The following is a 24,876-nucleotide window of genomic DNA, read 5'->3' as shown; positions in this document are numbered from 1 at the left end:
AATTGTTATTTATTTATTTTTTTGGTTACTGAGATTAGGTTAGAATCAGGTTTAGACATAGGTTTTTTTCCTATGATAATTAAAAACTATGATAATTAATATTTTTGTCATTTTTATGTTAGTGATATACAGGTGCATCTCAAAAAATTAGAATATCATTAAAAAGTTACTTTGTTTTATTAGTTTATTTACAAAATGTGAAACTCATATATTATATAGATGTATTACACACAGAGTGTGTAAGTTTTCTTTTATTTATTTTTCTTTTATTGTTAATGAGTATGGCTTACAGCCAATGAAAACCCAAAAATCAGTGTCTTAGAATATTAGAATATTCTATAAGGCCAATTGGTACTTTTGGCAGTGTGGGCAGTGTAACACAAAAGTCCTGCTGGAAATGGAAATCTGAATCTCCATAAAAGTTGTCAGAAGAGGGAAGCATGAAGATACTGTAAGAATTTCTGGAAAAAAACGCTGAAATTTAATTGTAAACTTTGTCATGTTAGTTTTTGTAAAGCCCACACCCAAATCCTGCTATCATGTAGCAACAAACCTGTTTGCGCTGTATAAAAATGTTGCCAATTAAAAGTATCAAACTGTCATTGTGGTAGAGTCCTGCTTGTCTCTTGTGTAGTTTCCCCAAGTGTACGTCTTTAGTACCTTTTATTAGGAAAAATAACTGTTTCATGTTTTTTAATAATTGAGTAATTTTTGTGAATTGCCTCCACATACGTATGTTGTTATATTTTTATACATACATTGCCTCTACATCCAGTTGTATCTACTACATTGTTAGATAAAGTGTGTTCTTTTTGTCAGTCTGTTTCTTCTGTAGATCATTTCTGTCTTGTCAGCAGTGGCAATTAGCAATAAAGCAAAGGTATCACAGTGAAAGAGAGGGGCTTTAGTAGCGGACTGGGAAAAAATATATATCCCCCATCAGTCCCTCATCCTGTTTCCTCTCTCTCTGCCCTGTCAGTTTTATAGTGACAGCTAGCTCTCGGCACACAATCATCACAGTCACCTCAATCACTACAAGCGGCCATAAAGTACTGTACACAAGGCCTGCTGCAGCACGGAGGATCTCCTCTTGCTGTCAGAGAACAGGATCAGTGCAGGAACGGCTCTGACAGGAGAGTGAAGGCCAGAGGGACCACAATAAACATCACAAATGAAGAGGGGGTGTATTGAGGTGCTTTACAACCCACAATTAATTTAATTTAATTATTGCTACATTTGTGTGCTGATTGAGATGTTGTACGTCCTAGAAATACATTTTTACTCTATGCCTTCACTCCAAGTCTAAGAAATGCTGGCTTATATTAATAAATACACAACACAAAGCACAAGACCTGTCGAATAACTACAAAAAAACAAATTAATCACACAATTTTCTGATTAATTTTTCTTTTTTAACACTAAAAGCTTTAATAACGGATATTTAAATTAAAAATAATCACAGTGGGATTTTATTTATGTATTTAAATATACTTGTTTTAAACTGTATATTTTAAACTTTGAACACAGATTGTCAGTAGATTAAACAGAGTCAAAAGAGGAAAAATGCAAACTTCACAAAAGCAGTTGTGTATGTGTGTGTGTGCATGTGTGTGTGTGTGTGTGAAAGAGAGAGCTGGAAGAAGGGGGGAACAGATAGTATGCATATATAATCCATATTTCAATAAATAAAAAGTGATATACATTCTAAAAAAATGGAGCAGTATCATTGCTGTGTTTAAATCTCTAACTACAGCAAAAAATAATAATAAAACAATAATAAAACATAATAAAAAAATAATGATAATAAATAACATCAACAGCTCTGTAAAAAGTGTGAAATACAGCAGGATGTTCAGGTCAAAATGGGTAAAAGGATTAATGTGTTGAACAAGTTCAAATTTCCAAAGTATTGCTGTGCAGTTTAAAAAGAAACAGAAGAAAAAAGAAGGTATAAAAAGAAACAGGTCAAAAACAGTCATCTTTCCTGCTGCTGGATTGTCTTTTGACCTCAGGCGTCTCTGATTTCACTGCTGTTGCTCCATAAGGAGGTCAATACTCATGTGAATCATGTATCCTGTGAATCACTTGTGCTGTCCTTTTTTAAGTATTATTAAACTAGTGTCAGTACTTGAATTGGTGTTACTGCATACCCACGAGACATAAGTAGGGACCTTGATACTGGCCCAGTTTGAGCACTGGCTGGTAGTACACAGTGATGAACAGCATCAGATCATTAGAACAGTGTACAGGTAGACTGGACTGATAGTTATAATCAGTGTTTAATGATGTTTTCTTTTTACAATAGAAGACAGGAGAGCAGATTGTTTGAGAGACAGGCTCCATAGTGGCAGTTTTACAGTAGAAATAAAAAATGAGGAAATTGATGGAAGTCAGTGTAAAAAGCTTTTATTCCAGGTCATTTTAAAGCTATTCTCCAAATGCTCATTCATCATGACATTTTGATCCAGTGCAAAGAACAGAATCAGATAATGTCAAAAAGTAAATCAATGACAATATTGGAGTTACACGGTTGTTGCATGAGAGAGCTGAATTGTATCCCTACTCAAATAATTGATAATGCAAGTAGATGATGTCCTACATGCTACATTTATACCGTATATATATTGGACATGCTATCAATACTCACCCTTTACTGTAAAATCTGTGTAAATATTTAAGCTTCATGGGATGGATTACCACAGGACACCATTAGGAACCTCTACAACCTTTACATCTTCACAAGATTACCTTTGAGGATGTTAATGTTTTCTTTGGTTTAATTACACTTTATTTTGTTGCAGTAATACAAAAAACATTGTGTCCAGGAATGGTAATGTTACAATAGAAACACATTTAAGCTTTGTGGGATGGATTATCACAGGACACCGTTAGGAACCTCTAAAACTTTTACATATGTACCAGATGTTGCATTACACATGGATTACACATGTGTTAAACACTAATTTTGTATATATATAGCTCAATAAATATTGCTCATGTCAGTCTAAATTTTAATCATTTTTGTTCCTGGTAACGTCTGGTAATATCTTCCTTTCGAATGGCATTGCAGTTTAACACTTCCTTTTGGGTGCAACAATTTTTTTTATCAGGAGAGATGTTTTCAGTTATTTAAATTACATATTAAGATCAAGCATAATAAATGCACGTAGGGGCTAAATATCTACTAGATGTATGCATGTATGTGAGTGTATACAGTACAGTTTGAAGTAGTGTTACAGTAGCTTATAAATCTGTTCGTTTGCATCATGTTTTTGCACCTTTTGTTTTTTTGTGGTTTTGTTCTTATGAATGCCTTCATCAATGCCCTACTCATCACACTCATTCACTCAATGAAACACACACACACACAAACACACATTCTTTTCTCTCTACCATCTCTGCAATGCTAAAAAGCCTGTCGTCAGTGTCACCATAGCAACTGTGTCTTGTGCGATGCTTGGACGCACAGCTGTCTCTAGCAGTATTAGCTTGTGTGTGTGTGTGTGTGTGTGTGTGTGTGTGTGTGTGTGTGTGTGATTTTGTGTTTGTTTGTGTGTGTGTGTGTGTGTGTGGGAAGGGTTAGTGTGTGTGCGTTTCTTAAACAATACATCCTGTCACTGCCATATCAGAACAGCATTCCTTTTTATAGATTATTTCATTATTATTTTACGTCATTTGAAAGCAGCAGCTGCATTTTATATTGTGTGAATCTTACATGATGAACATTTAATATAAATGAGGTCTGCACAACATTTGAAAAAAAAAAAAGTTTGCAATGTATTTTTGTCTGTAATATGCATTAAAAAATACAGAATTTTTCACCACATTTCACCAGATATTAGTGATCCAACATGTCAGGATATTATATTAGAATATTGGCGTAAAGCAAAATATATTGAGGAGATATGGTGTATCTCTGGTAGATAATGTCATGAAATATGAGATTACTGTGATTTCTTTTTCTTTTATTTTTTTTGCATCAAGCATCAAAGTATTTTTATTTATTTATTATTTATTTTCAAGGCCTAAAAGAAACGACTCTAAATAGACTCACTATTAGGTGTGGGCGATATGGCTCTAAAATAATATCACGATATTTCAGGGTATTTTTGCGATAACGATATACTTGCCGATATAGGAAAACAGAAAAATAATTCATTAATTTCAGGAATATAGTATAATAGTATAACAGCATAATCATAATGTGGCAAAATAAATAATATAGCATAAAATAATATAATGCAGCAAAAAATATTGCAGAATATTTAGTGCATGCATATAAACTGCAAACTAAAACAATTCTACAATAAATACTCTTAAAGCTTTACATTAAATAATGGACTACTTTTAAGACAGAACAGCCCTGTTATCACAATATGGATTTTTAATATCATGATATTTCTGTGTCACAATATATTGTATATGATATAATATTGCCCACCCCTACTCACTATATTAACATACGTTATGTTCTTTCGTTCTTGTCTAAAATTAGCATAATTTCACACATTAAAGATTTTCTCAGGACCAGGACAGTGTGTCCTTTGTTCCTTTAAACAGTGCAGATAATATTACACTTAAATGAGCAGCTAATGATCAGCTCACTTGCTGTAACACATGTTATTCCTAGTTATATTCCAAACGGGGAATGAAAGAGAATTTAGTTTGAAATATTATCATATGAGCAACACAGCGATTGTATTGATCCACTGTATTGATTTTACTGCTCTGGGAACATGTGGCCCAGAATGAGTGTCTGCTTGGAGTCTCTTCAATTGTGTTTCTGTACACTGTTACACATGTCGCTGCTGCCACACTAAAACCTTCTATCTCCAAACAGCAGCTGTGCAAGATAGGTAAAAAAGAGAAATAATAATCCATGATCTATGAGGCAGCATGGCTCTTTATGAGGCTCTTTTATTTAACTGCCTATTTCCACACGTACTGCAATTAAAAAATACATGCTGAATGAAGCCAACTACCATAACACAGGGGAAACGCAGGGAGGTAACTAAAATGGCTAATAACCCGATCCATGGTAGGTTAGAAAAAACAGAACAGCATTTATAGTTATAAACCGCAGTTTGGCATGAAGAGAGGGGCCAGCGGTGCATGATGGTATAGCAAGGTGCCCCACTGCCCCTCCTCCACACACTCTCTGCACAAATAAACACAAAAAAAAACAGGCTGAAGCTAGTCAATATATGTAATTTGCTATTCATAGTTATATGTTTTATAATGCATAGAAAACTAGTTCATATTCATTAAGTTTTAAGAGTTCAGAAATCAATATTTGGTGGAATAACCCTTTTTTTAATAATAGTTTTCATGCATCTTGGCATGTTCTCCTCCACCAGTCTTACACACTGCTTTTGGATAACTTTATGCCTTTACTCCTGGTGCAAAAATTCGAGCAGTTCAGTTTGGTTTGATGGCTTGTGATCATCCATCTTCCTCTTGATTATATTCCAGAATTTTTCAGTTTTGTAAAATCAAAGAAGCTCATTATTTTTAAGTCTTCTCTTCTCCAGAACTGTAAATATACGCAATATAAAGAACAAATGTTGGAGTCACATTATGTCAAAAAGCTAAAAACAAAAATCTATATAATGATATTGATGGTATTCTGTTTGAAAGCGGTCTATTTTGTTCATTTGTTTTGCTATTTTATATTTTTTTGTTTGCAGTTTAAATGCATGTACTAAATACTAACCACATGTTGTTTGCTTTTGGTTTGTTTTTTTGTTACATTTTACTTTCTATTCATTCACTATTAATTTACATTATTTTTACCTTACGTATTTTGCTGCATTACTGGGATTTAATACGCAATTATTTTTAGACAATTAAAATAGACAAACATTTACAGATTGTTTTGTTTCTACTGAACTGTTATGCTATAAATTTTACCATTCATTTCCTTGCAGTAGTTTGTTCTTAAAATCGATGAAATATCGTTATTGCAAAACTACTTTGAAGTATAATGACATTCTTTTAGGGCCATATTGCAACATTCCTAATGGAATTGAAGTGTTTTGTGTGTCAAGGACAATATTCAACAGTGGAATCGTGTTTGATTTTTGTCTTTTTTTGTCAATATTTGATCAACACAGTGACCTATAAAGTAACCTAGATAAGGATATTGTTATTTCGCTCAGTGTGTGTGTGTGTGTGTAATGCAGAGGCACTCCTCTAGGCTACTGTAGTCCCCTTGGCGATGCTATAAATAGCGCTGTCACTGTCTGGGCAGGTCTAAATATAGACACTGAGACAGGATTCTCCCCCTACACTCAGACGCATGAATAATGCATGAGGAAACGTGGCTGTGCCAGGGACCAGTCACGTAGGTCAGTCGCAGCTGCTTTTCAGCCCGTGTCTCCAGGGCCTGAAAGATGCAGCTGAACCACCGCTTCCAGCACGGGGTCCCGGTCAATCTGAAACACAGAGAGAGAGAGAGACTGTAAGAAAGAGACAGACGGAGAGAGAGAGAAGCAGAGAGAGAGAAAAAGCACAGAAAGAGCAGTAACCTAGTTTCCTTGCAATCAGAAAATTCAGGAAAGATTTGGAGGTGTTGATTGTATTGATATTCATGAGATTCCGTGTACGAGCATCTGTGTGGTTTGTGTACGCGTGCATGTGTGCGCTTTGTCGCGCTGTCATTCTGAGGGAAAACGTGGTCTTCTCTGGTAACCATGGAGACAGTGTCACTTTCTGAAGGGCCTGGAGGCAGGTTCAGAAAGACATTGCTAGAATCATAACACACATGCAAAGTGTCCCACATAACAAAATAAGACCTAATAAAGGATCCAGTACAGACACTAAAGATAGAAGTGCCCCAAAATAAAGATTTTGGCAGGAACTGAATAAAATGAGACATTTGGCCGAATTCCGAATACTGAACATGTTTTCTGCAAGTTTTTTGTTGTTTTTGCTACTTTTTTGTACCAATGATTGCATTAAAAATGTTTATTATTCCTTCAGGCAAACTAAAAAAAGCACAATACATTGACCTTAACAGTGCTATTTTAATCATGAATTTTCTCAAGCAATGCTGTTGTAGTCATAGATATAAAATGTACACATTTACAAGACATTAACAGCCATCAAACGAACAGATGCTGTAACATTACTATCCGAGCTGAGCTAGCCTTTAAAAGGGGTAGAATGTAAAAATGAACTTAAACCTGCCGTTTGTGTGCTTTATCCTGGCTCTGTCCCTTAGTTCCTGCTCTGAGTGCTTTCAGGGGCTTAGGGCAGTTGAGGTGGCGTGTGGGGCTGCCCCGGCTGCTTAAAAAAATCCTCTGTTTCTGTATTGGAGGAAACACTAAAATAGTACTTTATTATTATGTATAATTACCGTATTTTTCGGACTATAAGGCGCACTTAAAAACTTTTAATTTTCACAAAAATTGACAGTGCGTCTTATAATACGGTGCGCCTTTTGTATGGATTTTACTCGTCAGGTTGTAAGGAGCAGTAAACACACACTCCGTGCAGCGTTATAGAGAGTTTCAGTGCTATACAGAGTCCAAAGCCGTGCAGCTCCGAGGCTGAGCAGCAATAGCATTAGCTAGATGCTAACCGCTAAGCTAGCTAGCTTATTCACTGAGATCAGTATTATCTAAATTTTACTCGTCTGGTTGTAAGGAGCAGTAAACACACACTCCGTGCAGCGTTATACAGAGTTTCAGTGCTATACAGAGTCCAGAGCCGTGCAGCTCCGAGGCTGGAGCAGCAAATAGCATTAGCTAGCTTATTCACTGTTCAGAGATCAGTATTATCTAAATTTTACCCGTCAGGTGTAAGGAGCAGTAAACACACACTCCGTGCAGAGCAGCAATAGCATTAGCTAGATGCTAACCGCTTAGCTAGCTAGCTTTTTCACTGTTCAGAGATCAGTATTTTCTAAATTTAGCACTTTTAATACTGCTGGAGCAGTATTATTAGAGTTAGATGCTAATCGCTAAGCGTTCACCGTTCAGAGGTGAGTTATCGGCCTGTAAGTCTGTGCTGCTTTGCCTGGCTAGCATTAGCTAGATGCTAAGCGCTAACTCTCTCAGAGGTGAGTTTTATCAGCCTGTAATCTGCTTGTTTACAGTGTTAAAACAAGCTACGGGGGGACGAATCGCTAGCTAATATCTCACTGTTTTACCAGAACACGCAGGATTACTCAGTGTAACGCTGTCGTTTAAGTTTGGGTTAACTTTACTAGTTTAGGTGACTAGCTAGCGTGCTAGCGGATAGCTATGCTAACGCTGGTGCAGCAAGCCTTAGTGGACATCTGGAAATCTAAGCTTACTGTAAATAAACTGAAGCACGTTACTCACCCAAATAAACAGTTTTCAGGAGAGGAATCTGTGTAGATTAATATCCAGCACTCGTTTGACTTTGAAAGAGCTAGATTTATATATACTGAGACGCTCCACCGGCAAGCGACCACCCCCGGTGGGGGAAGGGAAACATGGCGCCACCCCTGTTCACTTTGATATAGGCACCCTTTCTAGTGTCACTTAACGCGCCTTATAATGCGATGCGCCCTATGTATGGAAAAATAGCAGAAAATAGGCGTTCTTTGATAGTGCGTCTTATAATACGGTGCGCCTTATAGTCCGAAAAATACGGTATGTATAATAATTATGTACTAGCCCTGTTCACTTCTTTTACTGATATTTTTTCTTATGTTGTTTATTGGGCGATAATATCGCTCCTCGATTTTATGTCACTGGTCTGAAAGTCCAAATCCATCCAAATTCAATTTAATCTGTTCAATCACTTTGAACTATTTGTGTAGGATTAAATTTCGATCTTTCTGTACTCACAGTGCTCTGAGAACCTCACAGTCCTTTCACACCTGCTATTTTGGTTCAGACCAAACCGAAGAGTCAGGAGGTCTGATCCAAAAAGGCAGGTGTGAAAGCATCCTGAGACGAGTATGACGTACTGAATACATTTGAACTCCGGCTCAAGGTTTTAGCAGTGTTCTTTAGAGCTAGTTTGAACTTTGCTCCACCACTTTGTGAACCACTTAGGATTATGAATTGCTATCGCTTCATAATAGTTTATAGACTAATCTGTAAATATAGAGGTGTAAATAGGATTGTTAGCAGCTGACTGCTTCTGAGGATCATTGTGTGCAGGTGTAAAGTCGTCAGCCTCAGGCTCATCCCCTGGTGATCTGGGAGCTGTGAATGGAAGTTTAAAATGTGGGGCAGATAATCAAGACCGACAACTGTCATTGTTTTTCGGGTGTGCAGGGCTTCAGATTGGTTCTCTCTACATTGGAAAAATAAATCAGTAAAATTTTGTTTTCATGATATCACAAATATGCAAAACCCCAAAAAGCAATGCAGTTTTAATGGACCTTTTCATGCTTCAAGTGTCATGCCTTTCAATTCCTCTACAGACTTTTCCACCTTCACAAACTTCAATTCCCAGAATGCACTTCTTTGTCATGTGTCTCAGCCAGCCAATCAGCAGCAGATTGGTAGATCAGCCTTGCCTTTGTATTGATTCCTTTCAGCTGTTTTACCATGTAGATAAAACAGTCTGTTTCTTTTGCCATTTGCAAAGTATTGCCCATGAAGTTTCAGCTGCATATTTATCGTTATGTCTTTGACTGTGTATTTCTGTGTATGACCTTTTTTTGGCTTTTGTTTCTGATTTTTTTTTTGCTTGTATTGTGACTACATTTGTTGGTTCAGCCCTGTTGATTAAAGTCACTCATAATTTTTACTGCAAGCATCTCACTCACAATCTGTGGCGTCAAATCACCCAAAGGTTCGAGGTGTACCACCTGACCCAAACCAGACAGGCCTGACAATTGATGAGGTTTTAACATCAGGCCCAACTCAGGCCTAATTAATCATTTTTTCATGTTTTCTTTGCAAAACCTCTCTAGCATCTATAATTGGGTTGGGAGTTGAGGCATGGGAGAACACACTCCTGAATGAAACCTGGGATGAAGTTTAACAGTTAATCAATTTCAAAACAACATGGATAAGAATGTAATGGACTTCTTATAAGGCAGTATGTGTTAACGCTTAAAGAGAATTTTCACAAGTTTTAACTTTCTTCACAATTCACAGGGTTCCTAACGTCATAAAAACACGGGAATTTGAAAATAGCAATTTCCAGGCCTGGGTACATTTTGGAAAAATTAAAATACCCAGAAAGTCAGATTATCAATGGAGAAAATCTATTTTGAGCTAACCAATACGTCAGCTCAGAGTTAGTTCAGGAATTTAAGCCTACACAATAGAGCTCTCAGGATCTAACACATGGTTTATTATTATAAATTGTGTCAACATTTTATCTATCCTATTGTAATCAATTGTGATGATCGTTTTATCTGATTTTTTGTTTTATTGTCCATGTCTGGACAGATGTTTTAAAAATCATGTGGTCATAAAAATTTGCCTTAAAGGGGACATGAAACATTTCAGTTTGTACAAGGGATTAAATATAATGGAATTTATTTGGGGGGGATTTTTTTTATATAAAAACCTTTTTTAAAGGTTTTGTATATTTAAAAAAATTATATAGAAACCCTGCAGCGCGTTTACAGCAGGTACTGCCATCCAGTTAACCAGCTAGTTTATATACATTTAGCTATTTAACATGTAAAGTCCAGAGTTCATTAAGACTGAATGAAACGTACATGATTTAAGTGGATATTGAAACACCCAGGCGCTGTTTGGTTGATAAACCGTTCATTTTAGAAGTTAGAAAGCTTACTGGGTACTTAGCTTCATCTAGTTAGCATTAGTTAGTTAGCTAGCGTTGGCTAGCTATGGTGAGAAAAGTAGCTAACGCTAGCTCAGTCGGACGGTCTGTACATCCCAGCTGATCAGAGGAAAAATAAAAAACGGAGGAAAAAAGCCTCAGACTTCAGCTTATTTATCCGGCGCTAACGCTCCTGACTCAAACCCCTCTCCTTCATATAGTCCTGGTCTAGAAAGTGCTCGCTCCTAACCGCTCGCTCCAGCGCTTCAGCGCTGCGAGCCCCCGCTGAAGAACAGCTGTGCGCTTAAGAGGTATGAAAGTGAAAGTAAATATTTCTCATTCCTCACCCTATTAAATTTCACTACTCCCAGTATTACTACACACAGGGGCAATACAAAAGTGCCCCCCCTCTCTGCATTGAGTTTTGGTTTGGATTTTATTATCTATTGAGGAATTAATTTACGGTAGACTCATAGATTATAGTAGTGAGGCGTTCGAGAACCAACCTCGTGACGTCACTTTCAGCGCTGGGACAAGATGGCGCTGCCCTTACTTAAAAAATGACATTTAAATGGCTCATTATTTTAATTCAGCTTTACTGACAGCTGTTAAACTTATCAGATTTGTTAGAGTGAAAATACATCTTGTGAATTATACTAAATACTTGAAGTGTTTCATGTCCTCTTTAAAGGCATGGAAAAGTCATGAAAAATATCATGGAAATTTATTAGTTAAAACTTGTATGAACCCTGAATTCAGTTGTTGAGATTAGGATTGGGCGGTTTCCACCTTTTCTGTACTAACATACAGAACCATGTTAGTATATTTCTGCAGTTATGTACTCTTTAAAAAAAGTTTGACCACTCTGACCATTACAAATGTCTCTGATACAGCAGTGAGAAGCTAGTTAGCATTAGCTTAGCAGGGTAGCTAACATTCTGTTCACCACAGAACACATTTAAGTTTCAAACCCTACTAATAAACATTTAGACGAGAGAGACATTGGCATTGGGAGTGACAGAAGGGTAAGGCAAGGCAACAGGTTCCAGCTGGAGGCCTGAAAAACAAGGGCCAGACAAAAAGTTTAAAGAAAGCAGACAGCCATGAGCACAGGTCTTCGCATTAAAATCTAAATAAAACTGAAAACTGTTCATGCTGCTTGCCATCAGCAGCCGAAGTCCGAGAGGGCACAATTGGCCATGCTGCCTCTGGGGTAGGGAGAAGGATTCCAAACAAAAAGTTTAAGTAAAACCAGACAGCAGAATAAAGATGGACAAAAAGAAATTAAATGGAGGAAAACTTCCAATTTTCCTTTAAGGAAGCATCTACTAGTGGCCACTTCGTGTTGAGCATAGAAACAGTTGCCATGGTGACAGGTCTGAGGCGGTAGAATGTCAGTGGTCAAGGTCAGGGGAAGAGCTCCCACCAGAGAGTCACAGAGAAGACACACACACACAACCTTCACTGTAAAATATGACATTTAGTTACCGTAATTACTAAATTGCAGCGAAAATGTTGCCCTGTTCTCAGTATACTAATACATTTAATAAAGGCATGCTGTATGCTTCAAAAGGTTTACAACAACACTACTTAGCAATTTTTAAATAGTAAAAATATTAAGTCCAGAATCATGTGGATGCTCCACTAACTATAATTTAGAGACAGAATATTTTTTTTCTGTCACTTCAGGCCAAAACGCTGCTACTGGTGGAGATGCACAAGACGAGTCATATTAGAGTATTATTAGTGTAAAAGCCTGTAATATTACTCTGTATACTGTATAACTTTATAAATATGAGATGCTGCTTCTGTATATCTCAGGTTGTCAACAAATGCATATGTGCAGTTGTCCATGAGAAGGCTCTTAAATCATGATTGCAAAGTACAATTTCACATTAAGCCCACGTAACACTTAACCTAAAATTAAAAATATAATTAAAACTGAAAAATGTTAAAACATGCTGCATGGCATCAGCAGCCGAAGTCCGAGAGGGCACAATTTACCACGCTGTCTTTGGGGGGGAGATGGAGCTCTTTCCCCATATCACTACCAGACATCTTTTAGCTTGTGAATCAGAGCTGGGTGGCTATGCTTTCCTCTAACGTGTGGTCCCCTATTTTCAGCAGCCCCCTATTTTCGGCCAGTTCCGCATATTGCCCACTTTCCTTTTTTTCTCTGCCAGTTGCGTTAAGCAAATTTAAAACATGTCACCTCCTGCCTTAGACAAACACTTAAACTTTATTCTTATATTAGTATCGTTAACAATGTTGTAAATCTGTGCATAAAAACTGTGTGGAGCCTGCACCGCGTTTTCGTAGCGTGGCAGCTGTTTTTCTCCATTTTTTACTACTTAGGGAGCCTAATTCTAAGTGAACAAGGGTGTCGCCATGTTTTGGGTTGGATAATTGGCCTTCCCAATTGGGGAAAAAAGATAAAATTAGAAATAATATCATAATTCATTAAAAAATCAGGGTGCCCTGTAATGGGCAACACTCTAGCTCATATATGTGCATTAGTATATAGTACTTTACTACTGTGAAGCCCGAGTGCTTAATGTAAGTGCATGATCAATGACGGATGGTTCATCAGGACATGATTGAGAAGCCCTTTAAATGTTACTCACTGAGGGATGATTCAGTGACTGAATGTGAGATGTTTAAGATTTGGTGGCATTTCCCACAGTGTGAGTTGGATCATAAGTGCATGAGCAAGAATACTACTAAACTGTGAGGAATGTGTCCCTACAGCTACAGGACCGGAGCTTCCCACACACCTGTCCTAAAGTATTTGGGCTAAAGTCTTATGCCTCAGACTTTTGGACCAATAAAAAAAAAGAAAGATGAGACAGGCTATGAAAAGGACAGCATCAAATTTGCAGCAACATGCAATAAATACTTAAGTAGTAAAAAAGCTATAACAGTGCTCTACTGAACTATCATTTTTTTCTCATACTTCCACTTTTACTTTAATACATTTTTTTTCTGAGTTTAATACTTTTACTCTGATACATTTTTTTATGTGCTGCATCATTACTCCATACCAGGGGCGTCACCAGTGTTTTTAGTGGCTCAGAAGCAGCAAATGTGTGTGTCCTCGTGTGGGCGTGTCTAAGTAAGTGCTCGCGTTTGTGTGTGGCCAGTCATTCAGCCAGTCAGGTAAAGAATAAAATGTATTTCATTGTTCAGTGTGAGCAGATGTCCTAAAAATTTTAGGATAATATTTTAGGATAATATAATATTTTAATTATACCAGATAATTAAGCTTCAGGAGGTATATTTTTGATAAAAACAATTTAAATGTTTTATATCTTTATCTGCTGAAAAATGTTTCTGCTGAAAAAAGTAACACCTGTCCCCTGTACATAATAGTTTGTGTCTGATTTGAATCTAAATAATTCTATGTCTTTTGATATGACACACTCACCCATCCTGGAAACTCTTCTCAAATTGATTTACAGTCCCTGTTTTTTTTAAGGGAAGGCGGTGTGGCTGTTCCCGACCTGTTCTCTACACCCCTACCCCCACCCCATCACTAAAGCAAGTGCTGTAGATCCATTTGATAAACATGCTTATCTTAGAGTCCATAAAATTCAAACTTTTGACTTCTTTTGGTATTTACTACACAACACAATATTTACTTTTACTTTCAGAATTCGAATAGAAAATTTTTGAATAAACTACATGCAATACTTAAGTACTATTTTTTTTTAATACTTTAGTACTTATTCTTAAGTAAGATGCATAAAGATCACTTCAACTTTTACTCAAGTTACTTTTACTTTTTTTAAGTCTGGATCTCTAGTACTTTATACATGTCTGATTGTAACTGTAGAGTAAACCTTATAAATAAACAGAGATAAAATAAATAAGTGGGTAACTTGTTTTGCTCATACTACTGTGAAACATTGGAGTGGAGTCGGATTTTGGCAGGGATTCGGCAGAATTCGGCAACATTTTCTAGAAATGCTACTCCCCAACCTGACAAAATTCTACAATGCTACAACTAATCAGTTTTCAGTATAGAGAGACACAGCTCACGAATGTGATGATGCTCGCTAAACTACAGTGGGAAACCAAACCTAACCAGATGCACCAGTCATGATCTTTGTACAGACTTTTTAAAGGACTGTCACAGTGAGTGTGCAAATACTGATTAAAAAACCTTGCTGAATCTTCTAATGACTCACTCATCTGCATTCTCTCACTGCCCAATTCATTGCTGTTATGTTACATTAGGAACATTTGTCATACACACTCAAAGACACACACATGCAATTCTTCAAGCTTATATCATATAAATGTACACTGCTAAAACTTACCAATAGTTATGTAATAGCATTGTGTAAATAGATCATGAAGTGTTATCTCAGGGGATAACTTGTAAATACCCACACATATATTGGATAAGTTTGATTTTGAAATCCGGCCAGCATGCTCATGCCATGTTGAATTTTGCCCCTTAGTAAATGGTTGTGTGTAATAGTGATGTTCTGTCCAGGAGGTGTTTCTACTTTGTGCACAATGAGTCTGGCCAGGCATCTTCATCAGCATCTTTTTCATTTTCCATCACATATCTACCAGAGGCAGATTATAACTGTCCAATATGTTAGGTCACTAAGTTCTAGGGATAGTTTTAATATTGCAATTCATATCACTGAAACAAAACATATTGTCCAGCATTGTCACACTAACGTCTTTGTATGTCGTGTTTTTTTTCCTTTCATTGTCATCCCTGTCCTTCTTTTCAGTCTGTTTTGTTTTTCAGCTCTATTTTATTTCTGTTATTCTGTCTCCACCCTAGCCCCACCAAATCATTAGTGTTTTTACCTGTTTCATTTGTTACCCTGGCCCCACGTTTCCTTCCCCAGGTGTTTCCTGTTTCCCAGTATGTATATTTTCCCCCTTCTATTACTTTGTTCTCTGTCATTCTTTTAGTTTGACCCTGTCCTGGCATGTTAGTAAGTTTGTGGTTTGTTTCCTCTTTAGTTTTTTTTTTTTTCTATGTTGGTTTAATGTGTTTCAGCGAAAAACAGTAGGTGATTCAGCCTGTAATTTTTTCAGAGGACATCTGAGAAAAACACATGCATGGTCGTTCCTAACTGGAATAAAATCACTGAGGTCCCCCGTTAAAAGAGAAAATGTCCCCAGGTCCCCCTGAGAAACTAATCCCGTCCGGATAGGGCTTTAGTCCAAGAGTTTGTTTCTTTCTTTATTTTTGTTCTTTTGTTGATATGAAAAAAGAAACTGACTTGCTTTTGCACCCAGCCTCAGAAGTGTTACAAGTATCACCCAGCCCTAATTGCTACTACATTATAGAATTTCTACTACTATGCAATATTATACTACATATACTACACATTGTCCTATGCTGTCAGAACATCCGTAAAAATGTGATAAGCAGTGTGAGCGATTAGTGACAGTGTTCCGTGTTGTCAGCAGAATTTATTATAATACAATTATCCACTGCCACTTTGTGCCCCTTCGGTGTCTGGAAGAATTTAAATTTGAATTAGAGAGAGATTGTGGTTCAAACCTTCTGCTCTGTAAGAGATTCAATTAATTCTTTCCAGAAATGTTAGTGAAAGTCTTTTTTTTTAGGTCATTTAAAAGAGACACCATTTCAATCATTCTTTAATGAATCCAGTGATAAAAGACTGGCTCTGATATACAGTCTGCAAACTAACAAACAAACAAATCATTCTCACGCACAGAGGAAAACACAGATTACACAGAGCAGCAGGGGAAGAGAGAGAGAATAAAAAAACAGAGTAAAGAAGCTTGAACAAAGAAGAAGATATGCAGTCAAGGAAAGAGAGATAAACAGATAGGGTCATAATTCACATCTGCCGTGCAGTCATGGCAACAGTGAGCTCCTGCTCTGATTGGAGAGGGCCAGTGGGTGAATGGCATCTGGGCTGAGCCTTCTCCTTCTCAGTGTGTTAGGGAGAACATTTGGCTGTGGTCACACATAGCCGCGTGTGTGTGTGTGTGTTTGTTGGTACACTATTTGCCTGATTAGGCTGTAACTTGAGGGGTAAAATCCTGTAATGGCCTATATAAGACACTCTTTAGTGCTATTTATTTGAACACAACACTTTAAAGTGATACTTGTAAATAGGCAACCATCATATTCAGCAATAAATACAAAACAAGAGAATTAGTGAAAAGAACAAATAACATATGCCCAATAAGCAAGCACTCAGAGCAGGGAGTGAAAGACAGAGCTGACAGTAGCCGACAAACGGCAGGTTTAAGTTCATTTTTTCTTTTTTTCTCGCATTGCATTCTGCATCACTTATTACATTCAGTATCAGTTTACTACCCTTTCACAACCGTCTGTTTTTCAGCTGAAAGATACGAGCTATACAGGAATAGCTAATATATTAACATTAGCTGATGAGCTAGCTTAGCTTTAGCTTTATCAAAATACTGGCTGCCTTGCTCTCTGTAAATTTCATTCACATGTGAATTTATGATTAATATAGCATTGCTGACGGTTATATGACTGCTGTGAAATTAAAAATGTTAAGTGTGAAATAAATGTCTTTCAAATTATAATTTTATAGTTGTGTTTGCTTTGAAATGCAGGGCAAAAATACATTTGGCTGTTTAATTTATCTGGTGGTAGAAAAAAAATAATATAAAGTCCTCTGTTGGGGGGCTGTATTTGAAATCTTTCACAGATATTTGAAAGAAACACCACCCCCTTCCCCTCATCCTCATGTGCCCAGTCCTTCACCTTTATGCAGACTTTCAATACACTCTGTAAGTAAAGGGTCTTGTGGTTATTATCTTGGGACACAGTGCCAGGAAAAGCCCTAGATAGATGGACCTATATATATCAGTGGTTTTCAAACTGGTCCCCAGGCACCCCAGACAGTCCATATTTTTACGTTTCAAATTAAGATGGAGTGCAAGGGTGGACCTCCACTGTCCTTTAGGACTAGTTTGAGAACCACTACTTGGAATTTCACTGAATCCCTTTTGGTAGCTTTATTTTTAGATTTTTTTTTTTTGTGCAGTTCATTCAGTGAACGGAGAACTCATTCAGTCACTATTTTACACCATCTTTCTCTGTTTTCTTTCTCTCTCTCGTTCTCTCTCAATTTACCTACCTACCTATTCTATGACTTTTTGCATGTCCATGTATAATTGCTGTTGCTCAAATCCTGAATGATTACACATGTATTCAATATTGCAAATAAAGTGATATTAAGGGATTTGTTTGTTCACTGACTGACCCCTGTGTTTTTACTAAATATCAGATTCTGCTGGCTCAAGGGTAAGTACTACTATCTGAATAATAGTCACTCAGACAAGCATAGCATTTTTTGACAGGATAAGTAGATCATAATTGGGTTACTGCCTCTAATCAGTCCTTTGGTGCAGATCCAATACTAAAAATTCATTTATGATCATTTTAAATGTTTTTTTTATGCTACTTTTGTGTTTTGGTGGTTATACACTGTGTTTTACCTTTTCTAATTCATGTTTTCTGATTTCTCCTTTTACAGATATTAGCCATCATCTCTATTTTGTTCATTGTGCTATCAACCATCGCCCTGTCCCTCAACACCCTGCCAGAACTACAGGAAATTGACGAGTTTGGCCAGAGCACAGACAACCCCCAGCTGGCCCACGTTGAGGCAGTGTGCATTGCCTGGTTCACCATGGAATATCTCCTTCGCTTCCTTTCTGCACCAAATAAATGGAAGTTCTTCAAAGGTCCCCTCAATGTCATCGACCTCCTAGCCATCCTTCCATACTATGTCACCATTTTCCTGACTGAGTCCAACAAAAGCGTGCTACAGTTTCAAAACGTGAGGCGAGTGGTGCAGATCTTTCGGATTATGCGAATTTTGCGAATCCTTAAGTTAGCTCGTCACTCCACGGGACTACAGTCACTGGGCTTCACGTTGCGGCGCAGCTACAACGAACTGGGCCTGCTAATTCTTTTCTTAGCCATGGGTATTATGATCTTCTCTAGTTTGGTCTTTTTTGCGGAGAAGGATGAAGATGACACAAAGTTCAAGAGCATCCCTGCCTCCTTTTGGTGGGCTACTATTACCATGACCACTGTGGGATATGGGGACATTTACCCAAAGACGCTATTAGGCAAGATTGTTGGTGGCCTCTGCTGTATTGCAGGGGTGCTGGTGATTGCCCTTCCCATTCCTATCATTGTAAACAACTTCTCTGAGTTCTATAAAGAGCAAAAGAGACAAGAAAAAGCCATCAAGAGACGTGAAGCTCTGGAACGGGCCAAGCGTAATGGCAGCATAGTGTCCATGAATGTTAGGGATGCATTTTCCCGTGGTACAGACCTTCTCGATGTGGTAGTTATGGAGAAAGGTGAGAAGTCTCAGGACAACCATCTCTCACCTAGTCGCTGGAAGTGGTCGTCCAAGAGAGCTGCATCTGACACCAGCTCCAATCATTCGTTCAATCCTGAGCAGGGCACTCCAAGCAAGTCCAGGGCCACCAGCCCTCAGAGGCTCAATGCACAGAAACTGGAGGAAATGTACAACCAGATGTCCAAGACCCAGTCTCAGCCCAACCTCAACACCAAAGACAGGAATTCATCTCGAGTAGGGTGCAGGAGGGACGAGATTGAGCTGGGGGCTTTGCCAGGTCCAGGAAACGATCCACTGGGAGGTCGTGAAGGAGTAATGGATATGAAGAGTCTGTCTAGCATGGATAGTTACATCAGCTGTGCAACAGACTTCCAAGAGAATCCACGATTTCCCTACAGTCCAGCTGGGGGCTTGTCTCTTCTGGAGAGCACTCGCTTCTCACACAGTCCAGGCTCTGTTTTTTCAGGACGGGTCAGTGCCAACCCAAGCCTTCAGACTACCTTGGAGCATGAGCCCATGCTTACCCCACCTTGCTCAGCTGCAAAGCCATGCGACACAGAGGGCTCCCGCCATCATAGTGTGAATCCTCTCAAATCCCACTCCCTTAAGGTGAATCATCGTGGTTGCGGGGAGATGAGTCCAGCCGGTGGTCCTCTGTCAGACAGCTCTGCTCCTTCAGATCGTTCCCTTCTCAGTCCTGAGGTGTCTATCTATACCACAGCCAGTAGCAGGACTCCACCCAAGACACCTGAAGGAGTTGCACTCACACCCACTGTCTTCACGTTTCATGATGCCTCCATCAGCAGGTACATTGATGCCGACACGGACGATGAAGAGCATCTACGTGAAGGCTGTCCATCAGACCGGCTACTGGGAGGCTTGGGCACCAAGCCTCGGGTCAACAGCGGCCACCAAGGTGGCACCAACCATCTGGAGGCTGCACAGAGGTTGTTGGGTCAGAACTGCCTGTTTCCATTGGGAAGAGCTCCAGGTGCAAGCCATGAGAACCACGTGGTACTCGATGCATCACGAAGGTCCAAAGGGGACAAAGGACGTACAAACGCCTTCAATGAAAACCTCTGAATCTCTGTAGTCTTTAGGTCACTATAGTGGAGGTCAGAACAGGGAGAGGGGCAAAAGCACTGGAGATGGCAGGTGAAGGCCCAGTGCAACGTCACTTTAGAGACATTTCACTTACTTCACCCAAGCAGTCAACTCAGGAGACAACCTGCACGGTCCTGCAGGGTCTCATCTCACCTCTCGGGAAAGCAGTGGTGTGACCATGCGACCACACTGGAGAAAACTCAACTCAGAAGATCTGAGTACCACAGTTCATCTCTCTTCCTGTCTTTCCTTTCTCACAGGCAAACCTAAACCTGTACTGACATTAGCTGTGGCTGTCTCACAGTGGTATGCCACAGGTGAAAAGGAGCAGATGGAGGACTGTTGCCAGAATCTGACAGAACAAGTTCAGAACTGTCCAAATAATCAACATAAGATAAGACAAGACAGGTCTGTAAAGTAAATAAAAGGGACAGTCGTTCACTGCCCATATCAGCTAGCCATTGTCCAGAGCCCACTTTCAATATTAGGCTTTAGAGACCAAGTTAATGTTATAGCCTGTTTACTAGTGCACCCCTCCCCCTGTCCCTTAAGAAATTGGCCTTACTTAATTGCAAGTGTGGATGTGGTAAAAGTGTGAGTGTGGGTGTGGGTGTGTGTGTGCGAGTGCGAGTGCTATTAAGAGAGGTGACTTTATCAAAAATTGTGTGTATATGATCACTGACATTCCTGCAAACATACACACACATGTAAACGTATACACATACTGTATAATATGAGTGACTGATTTATTTTTATATAGACATGAACATAAAAATCTAGAAACTCGTCACACCAGTCGATTGTGTTATTCCAGCCTAGGTGTATTAATGTCAGTGACATTTACACAGAGGAGATGCAAACCATGCAATTATGATTTAAATCATATTTTTTCAGAATTCTATTCATGTCTTTTTTCATTTTATTTAACACTGACAGAACCAGCTATGAGGAGAGTGATTGGTGGCCAAAAGTATCTCTACCAGTGTTACTGGAACCTGAGTAATTGTAGCTTATGTCATATTTAATCCAGCTCATGGAGCGAATGCTGGGAGTGTTCTGGTCAAATCGTCACATCCAATTTGATGATTTACTCCATTCCCTTCTTATGAAATAATGTAGTTCTATTAAATTATACTATTCTGCTCTGTTTATTTGTTGTCTCCCAAAAAGAGGTATGTAGTATCACTATGGTGTCATGGCAGAAGTGTGTTGTATGTTATCACTGTCACTCAGAAAACCTTGGTATCTTGATTTTTCACTTTTTACATTGACTTCCGTTTAAAGTTGAGTGGAGGTACAATCATGTGAATACTTAGGACAACCCATGTGCATGTAAGCAGTAGTTTCATGTTGAAATCATTTACTAGACATAAAAAACTACTAGTTACTAGTTTTTTTTTATTATTAATCTTTTTTTCAAATATCTACAACCATCTTTCTGAAGGCCTCAATGAGCTGTTTGGATTTGACCATGGTAATCCATTCACTTTAATAATCAAGAGCAAACCAAACTAACTTTTTCAAGTTTAAATAAGACAGGCTCCTCCAAAATCCTCTCTAACAATGTTTTAATCATCTGCAGCCATTGTGCTTCACTTGATTCTGATAAAGGTACAGGTGTTTTAACATTTTCCTCACATAAAAAAGTACATTTTTCAAAGTATTCATGAATTAATTCGAAATTTCTACAGTTTATGTCTTTAGTATTATAATCTCCATCTCTCAATATTGTTCAAATGAAGATCAAATGTCCATATGACACAATATGTTCAAAAACCCAAAGGTTTTCATGGGAGTCCTAATGTTTTACATGACTGTATGCGGTTTTTGTGTGGCAGTAAAGATATAGTAAAGTTTACAGTCAAAAGTTTGAACACCCTGTTCACATGACATGATTTGTTGATTTTCCAGGTGAAAATAGGTGAAAAAAATCCTGTGCAAGAAAAAAGATCATTTATTTATTTATTTATTATGTAAAAAACACAAAATATGTAATGTGACCAGGAACGCTCAGATTTTGGCACATGACTGTGTGTTTATTAGAGAGAGGGGGTGTGTGGAAATTTTCATCTTTCTGTGTCAAAACGAATGAATGCAATTCTCAATGTTTCCTGAATGTTAAAATATGTTTGTGAAATTTTGACACACGCAGTGTACAGAAGATATCAATATTTACCTCAAAATATCTTGAATATCAGAATATGAATATTAATATTAATATGAAATTAATATTAACTCCCTTTAAGGAATGAAGGATTACAGATATGGTGACCTCCTGACGTGCACAAAGTATTAACATAAAAATGAGGTATACAGATTCCTAAGATATCATGACCCCCATGCCCACATTTTCATCACACACACACACACACACTAAAGCGCACATGTTCATACAGCGTGGATTCTCAGGTATGTTTAAGATCCTCTGGTGATGAACACAAGCCCTTGTCCATGTGCATATCTTTAATACAGACTTTAATACATGGACAGATTTGGACAGTTACCTAAAACAGTAACACTATATTTGAAGGGTACCTACAGTACATAGGGGCTCCATAACACATTCATAAGGGTTGAATAATGTCTCTACAAAGCAATCCTTTCATATTTATTAATAGCTTATGCCAGTACTTAACATGACAATAGATATTTCATGACATAAATAAGGCTGTACTGTCATAACATGCATATGTGCAGCGTATCACATTTAAATTTATATTGAATATTTCTAAAATGCCTAAAAAAGTATCTTTTTCAGTCTCATAAAGAAATATAATGCTAATGCATCACTTAAACTAAAGTGATGAACCTGTTATGCAACATAAATGACTTTGAGATCTTCAAACTAAAGTGGTTCACGTTGTTCATTCATAAAACCTCATATAAGCTATTTATAAATATTAAAGCATTTCTTATGAATGTGTTATGAAGGCCCTATGTAGTTGCCCTTTAAATAAGGTGCTACCCCTAAAACTTACACTTACAAGTCAAGTATGCATAGAGTGTAGAGTGGAGGAGATGAAGGAGGAGGCACAAGAGAGTTTAGCACCTCTGGGCATTTACATTGTTTAAAAAAGAAGGGAGAGAGAAGGAGAGATAGAGAGCGAGAGAAAAAGAAAGAAAGAAAAAGAGAGATACTTTTACTCCCAATACTGTTAAGCGCTGTTGGCTTCCAATGCATGAAGGCCTAATTTATGTAACAGAATGGAGTGACGGCCAACAGGATCAGGATTTGTCCACAAATCTTTAACAAAGGTTTAGAGCATGACTAGGGAGAGTTTAAATAGAACCCCAATCCCAGAAAAGTTGGGAGGCTTTGTAAAATAGAAATGAATGTCATAAAAACACAATGCAATGATTTGCAAATCTCATAGACATATCAGATGTTGAAATTGAGACATTTAATAAAAAAACATGAACTAATTTAAAGCATGATGGCAGCAACACATCTCAAAAAAGTTGGTCTGGGCAAAAAAAGGCTGGTAAAGAAAACAATACTAGTTAAAAGGAATGAAATGGAAAAAAGGGGAAAGACGAACCGTAGAGGTTTTGTGCTGGAGTTCGAGCAAAGATACAGGAAGAGAAGAAACGTGTAAAAAGGAGGACAGTGGGAAGGAAGTGGGTGCAATTTTTTCCACACACAGGTAGAGAGGAAGTGAGAGTTTATATAGGGAGGAGAGTGGGAGGAGTATAGAGCGTGGATCAATCTCCCAAAACTAAGTTATAGTAATAACTTTATGTAATAATAGGTACTAATAAAACAGCTTTAACCTTTATTTGTGGATATATATTACAGAACAGACAACTGTGTTCCCAGGGATTTCTGGAAGTGTTCCTGAGCCCATGCAGTGATTCCCAGTACAGAATGAGTACAGTCGACAGTTGACAGTTTTTAATGCAGTGCCACCCGAGGGCCCGAAGATCACCAGCATCCAATACTGACAGCTGACCTTGTCCCTATTGCAAAGAGGTTTCTCCAGATTCTCTGAATCTTCTGATGATATTATGTAATGTAGATAGAAAATCCAAAGACTTCTTTATTTTACATTGTGGGTTTATCTTTTTAAATTGGATCACATTTTTTAGAGGCAGTTTTTGACAGATTGGTGAATCTGTGCCCATCTTTGTTTCTGAGAGACTCTGGCTTTCCATATTTGCAAATTTACTTTCCCACCCTGTTAATCGGTCCCAACTATTTTGAAATGTTGCTGCCATCTGCCAGTTCTAAATTAGTTCATTACCAATTTTTAAAGGTTTTTTAAAGGTAAGCTGTCTTAATTTTCGCATCTGATAAGCGTTCTATGTGAGGCAGTCGTTGCAGTCATTCTGTTTTATTTACATTTAATTAGATTGTACAGTGTCCCGATTTTTGTGGAATTGGGGTTCCTCAGATATGCTGCTTTGCATACACTCACAACATTCATCTCAAAAAAAGAATTCTAGATTAAATTAAGTTTCGTCACCTAAGATTCATTGGAAAAGCAGACTGTGTTTTAATCAGTGCACATTATGTGTCCAAATGTTTGTGAAAACCTTTAGGAGCTCAATCCTGGTCCGTATGCTAGTTGGAACTATTGCTGTGAGAATTTGCTTGTTTTTAGTGATACAAGCATTTAATGAGGCCAGGTCCTGATATTGGATGTTTGGTTAATTGTTGAGGTGCTGGAAGAAGAACTTCGATCACACTAGGCAATGT

At 37.9% G+C, this 24,876-nt stretch overlaps 1 protein-coding gene across 1 annotated transcript in view; it reads left to right on the top strand.

The window, feature by feature from the left end:
* Nucleotides 1-20,637, top strand: part of kcnb1 (potassium voltage-gated channel, Shab-related subfamily, member 1) — a 44,240-nt gene extending 23,603 nt beyond the window's left edge. The window contains exon 3 of the mRNA XM_007253375.4: nucleotides 18,237-20,637. Within this exon, the coding sequence (XP_007253437.3) occupies nucleotides 18,237-20,159 (1,923 nt within the window). The 3' untranslated portion in view covers nucleotides 20,160-20,637. The remainder of the gene's footprint in view (nucleotides 1-18,236) is intronic.
* The last annotated feature ends 4,239 nt before the right edge of the window (nucleotides 20,638-24,876 follow it).

This window comes from Astyanax mexicanus, chromosome 5 (assembly GCF_023375975.1).
Source record: "Astyanax mexicanus isolate ESR-SI-001 chromosome 5, AstMex3_surface, whole genome shotgun sequence".
Taxonomy (NCBI): domain Eukaryota; kingdom Metazoa; phylum Chordata; class Actinopteri; order Characiformes; family Acestrorhamphidae; genus Astyanax; species Astyanax mexicanus.
This window is presented reverse-complemented; position numbering and strand designations above follow the sequence as displayed.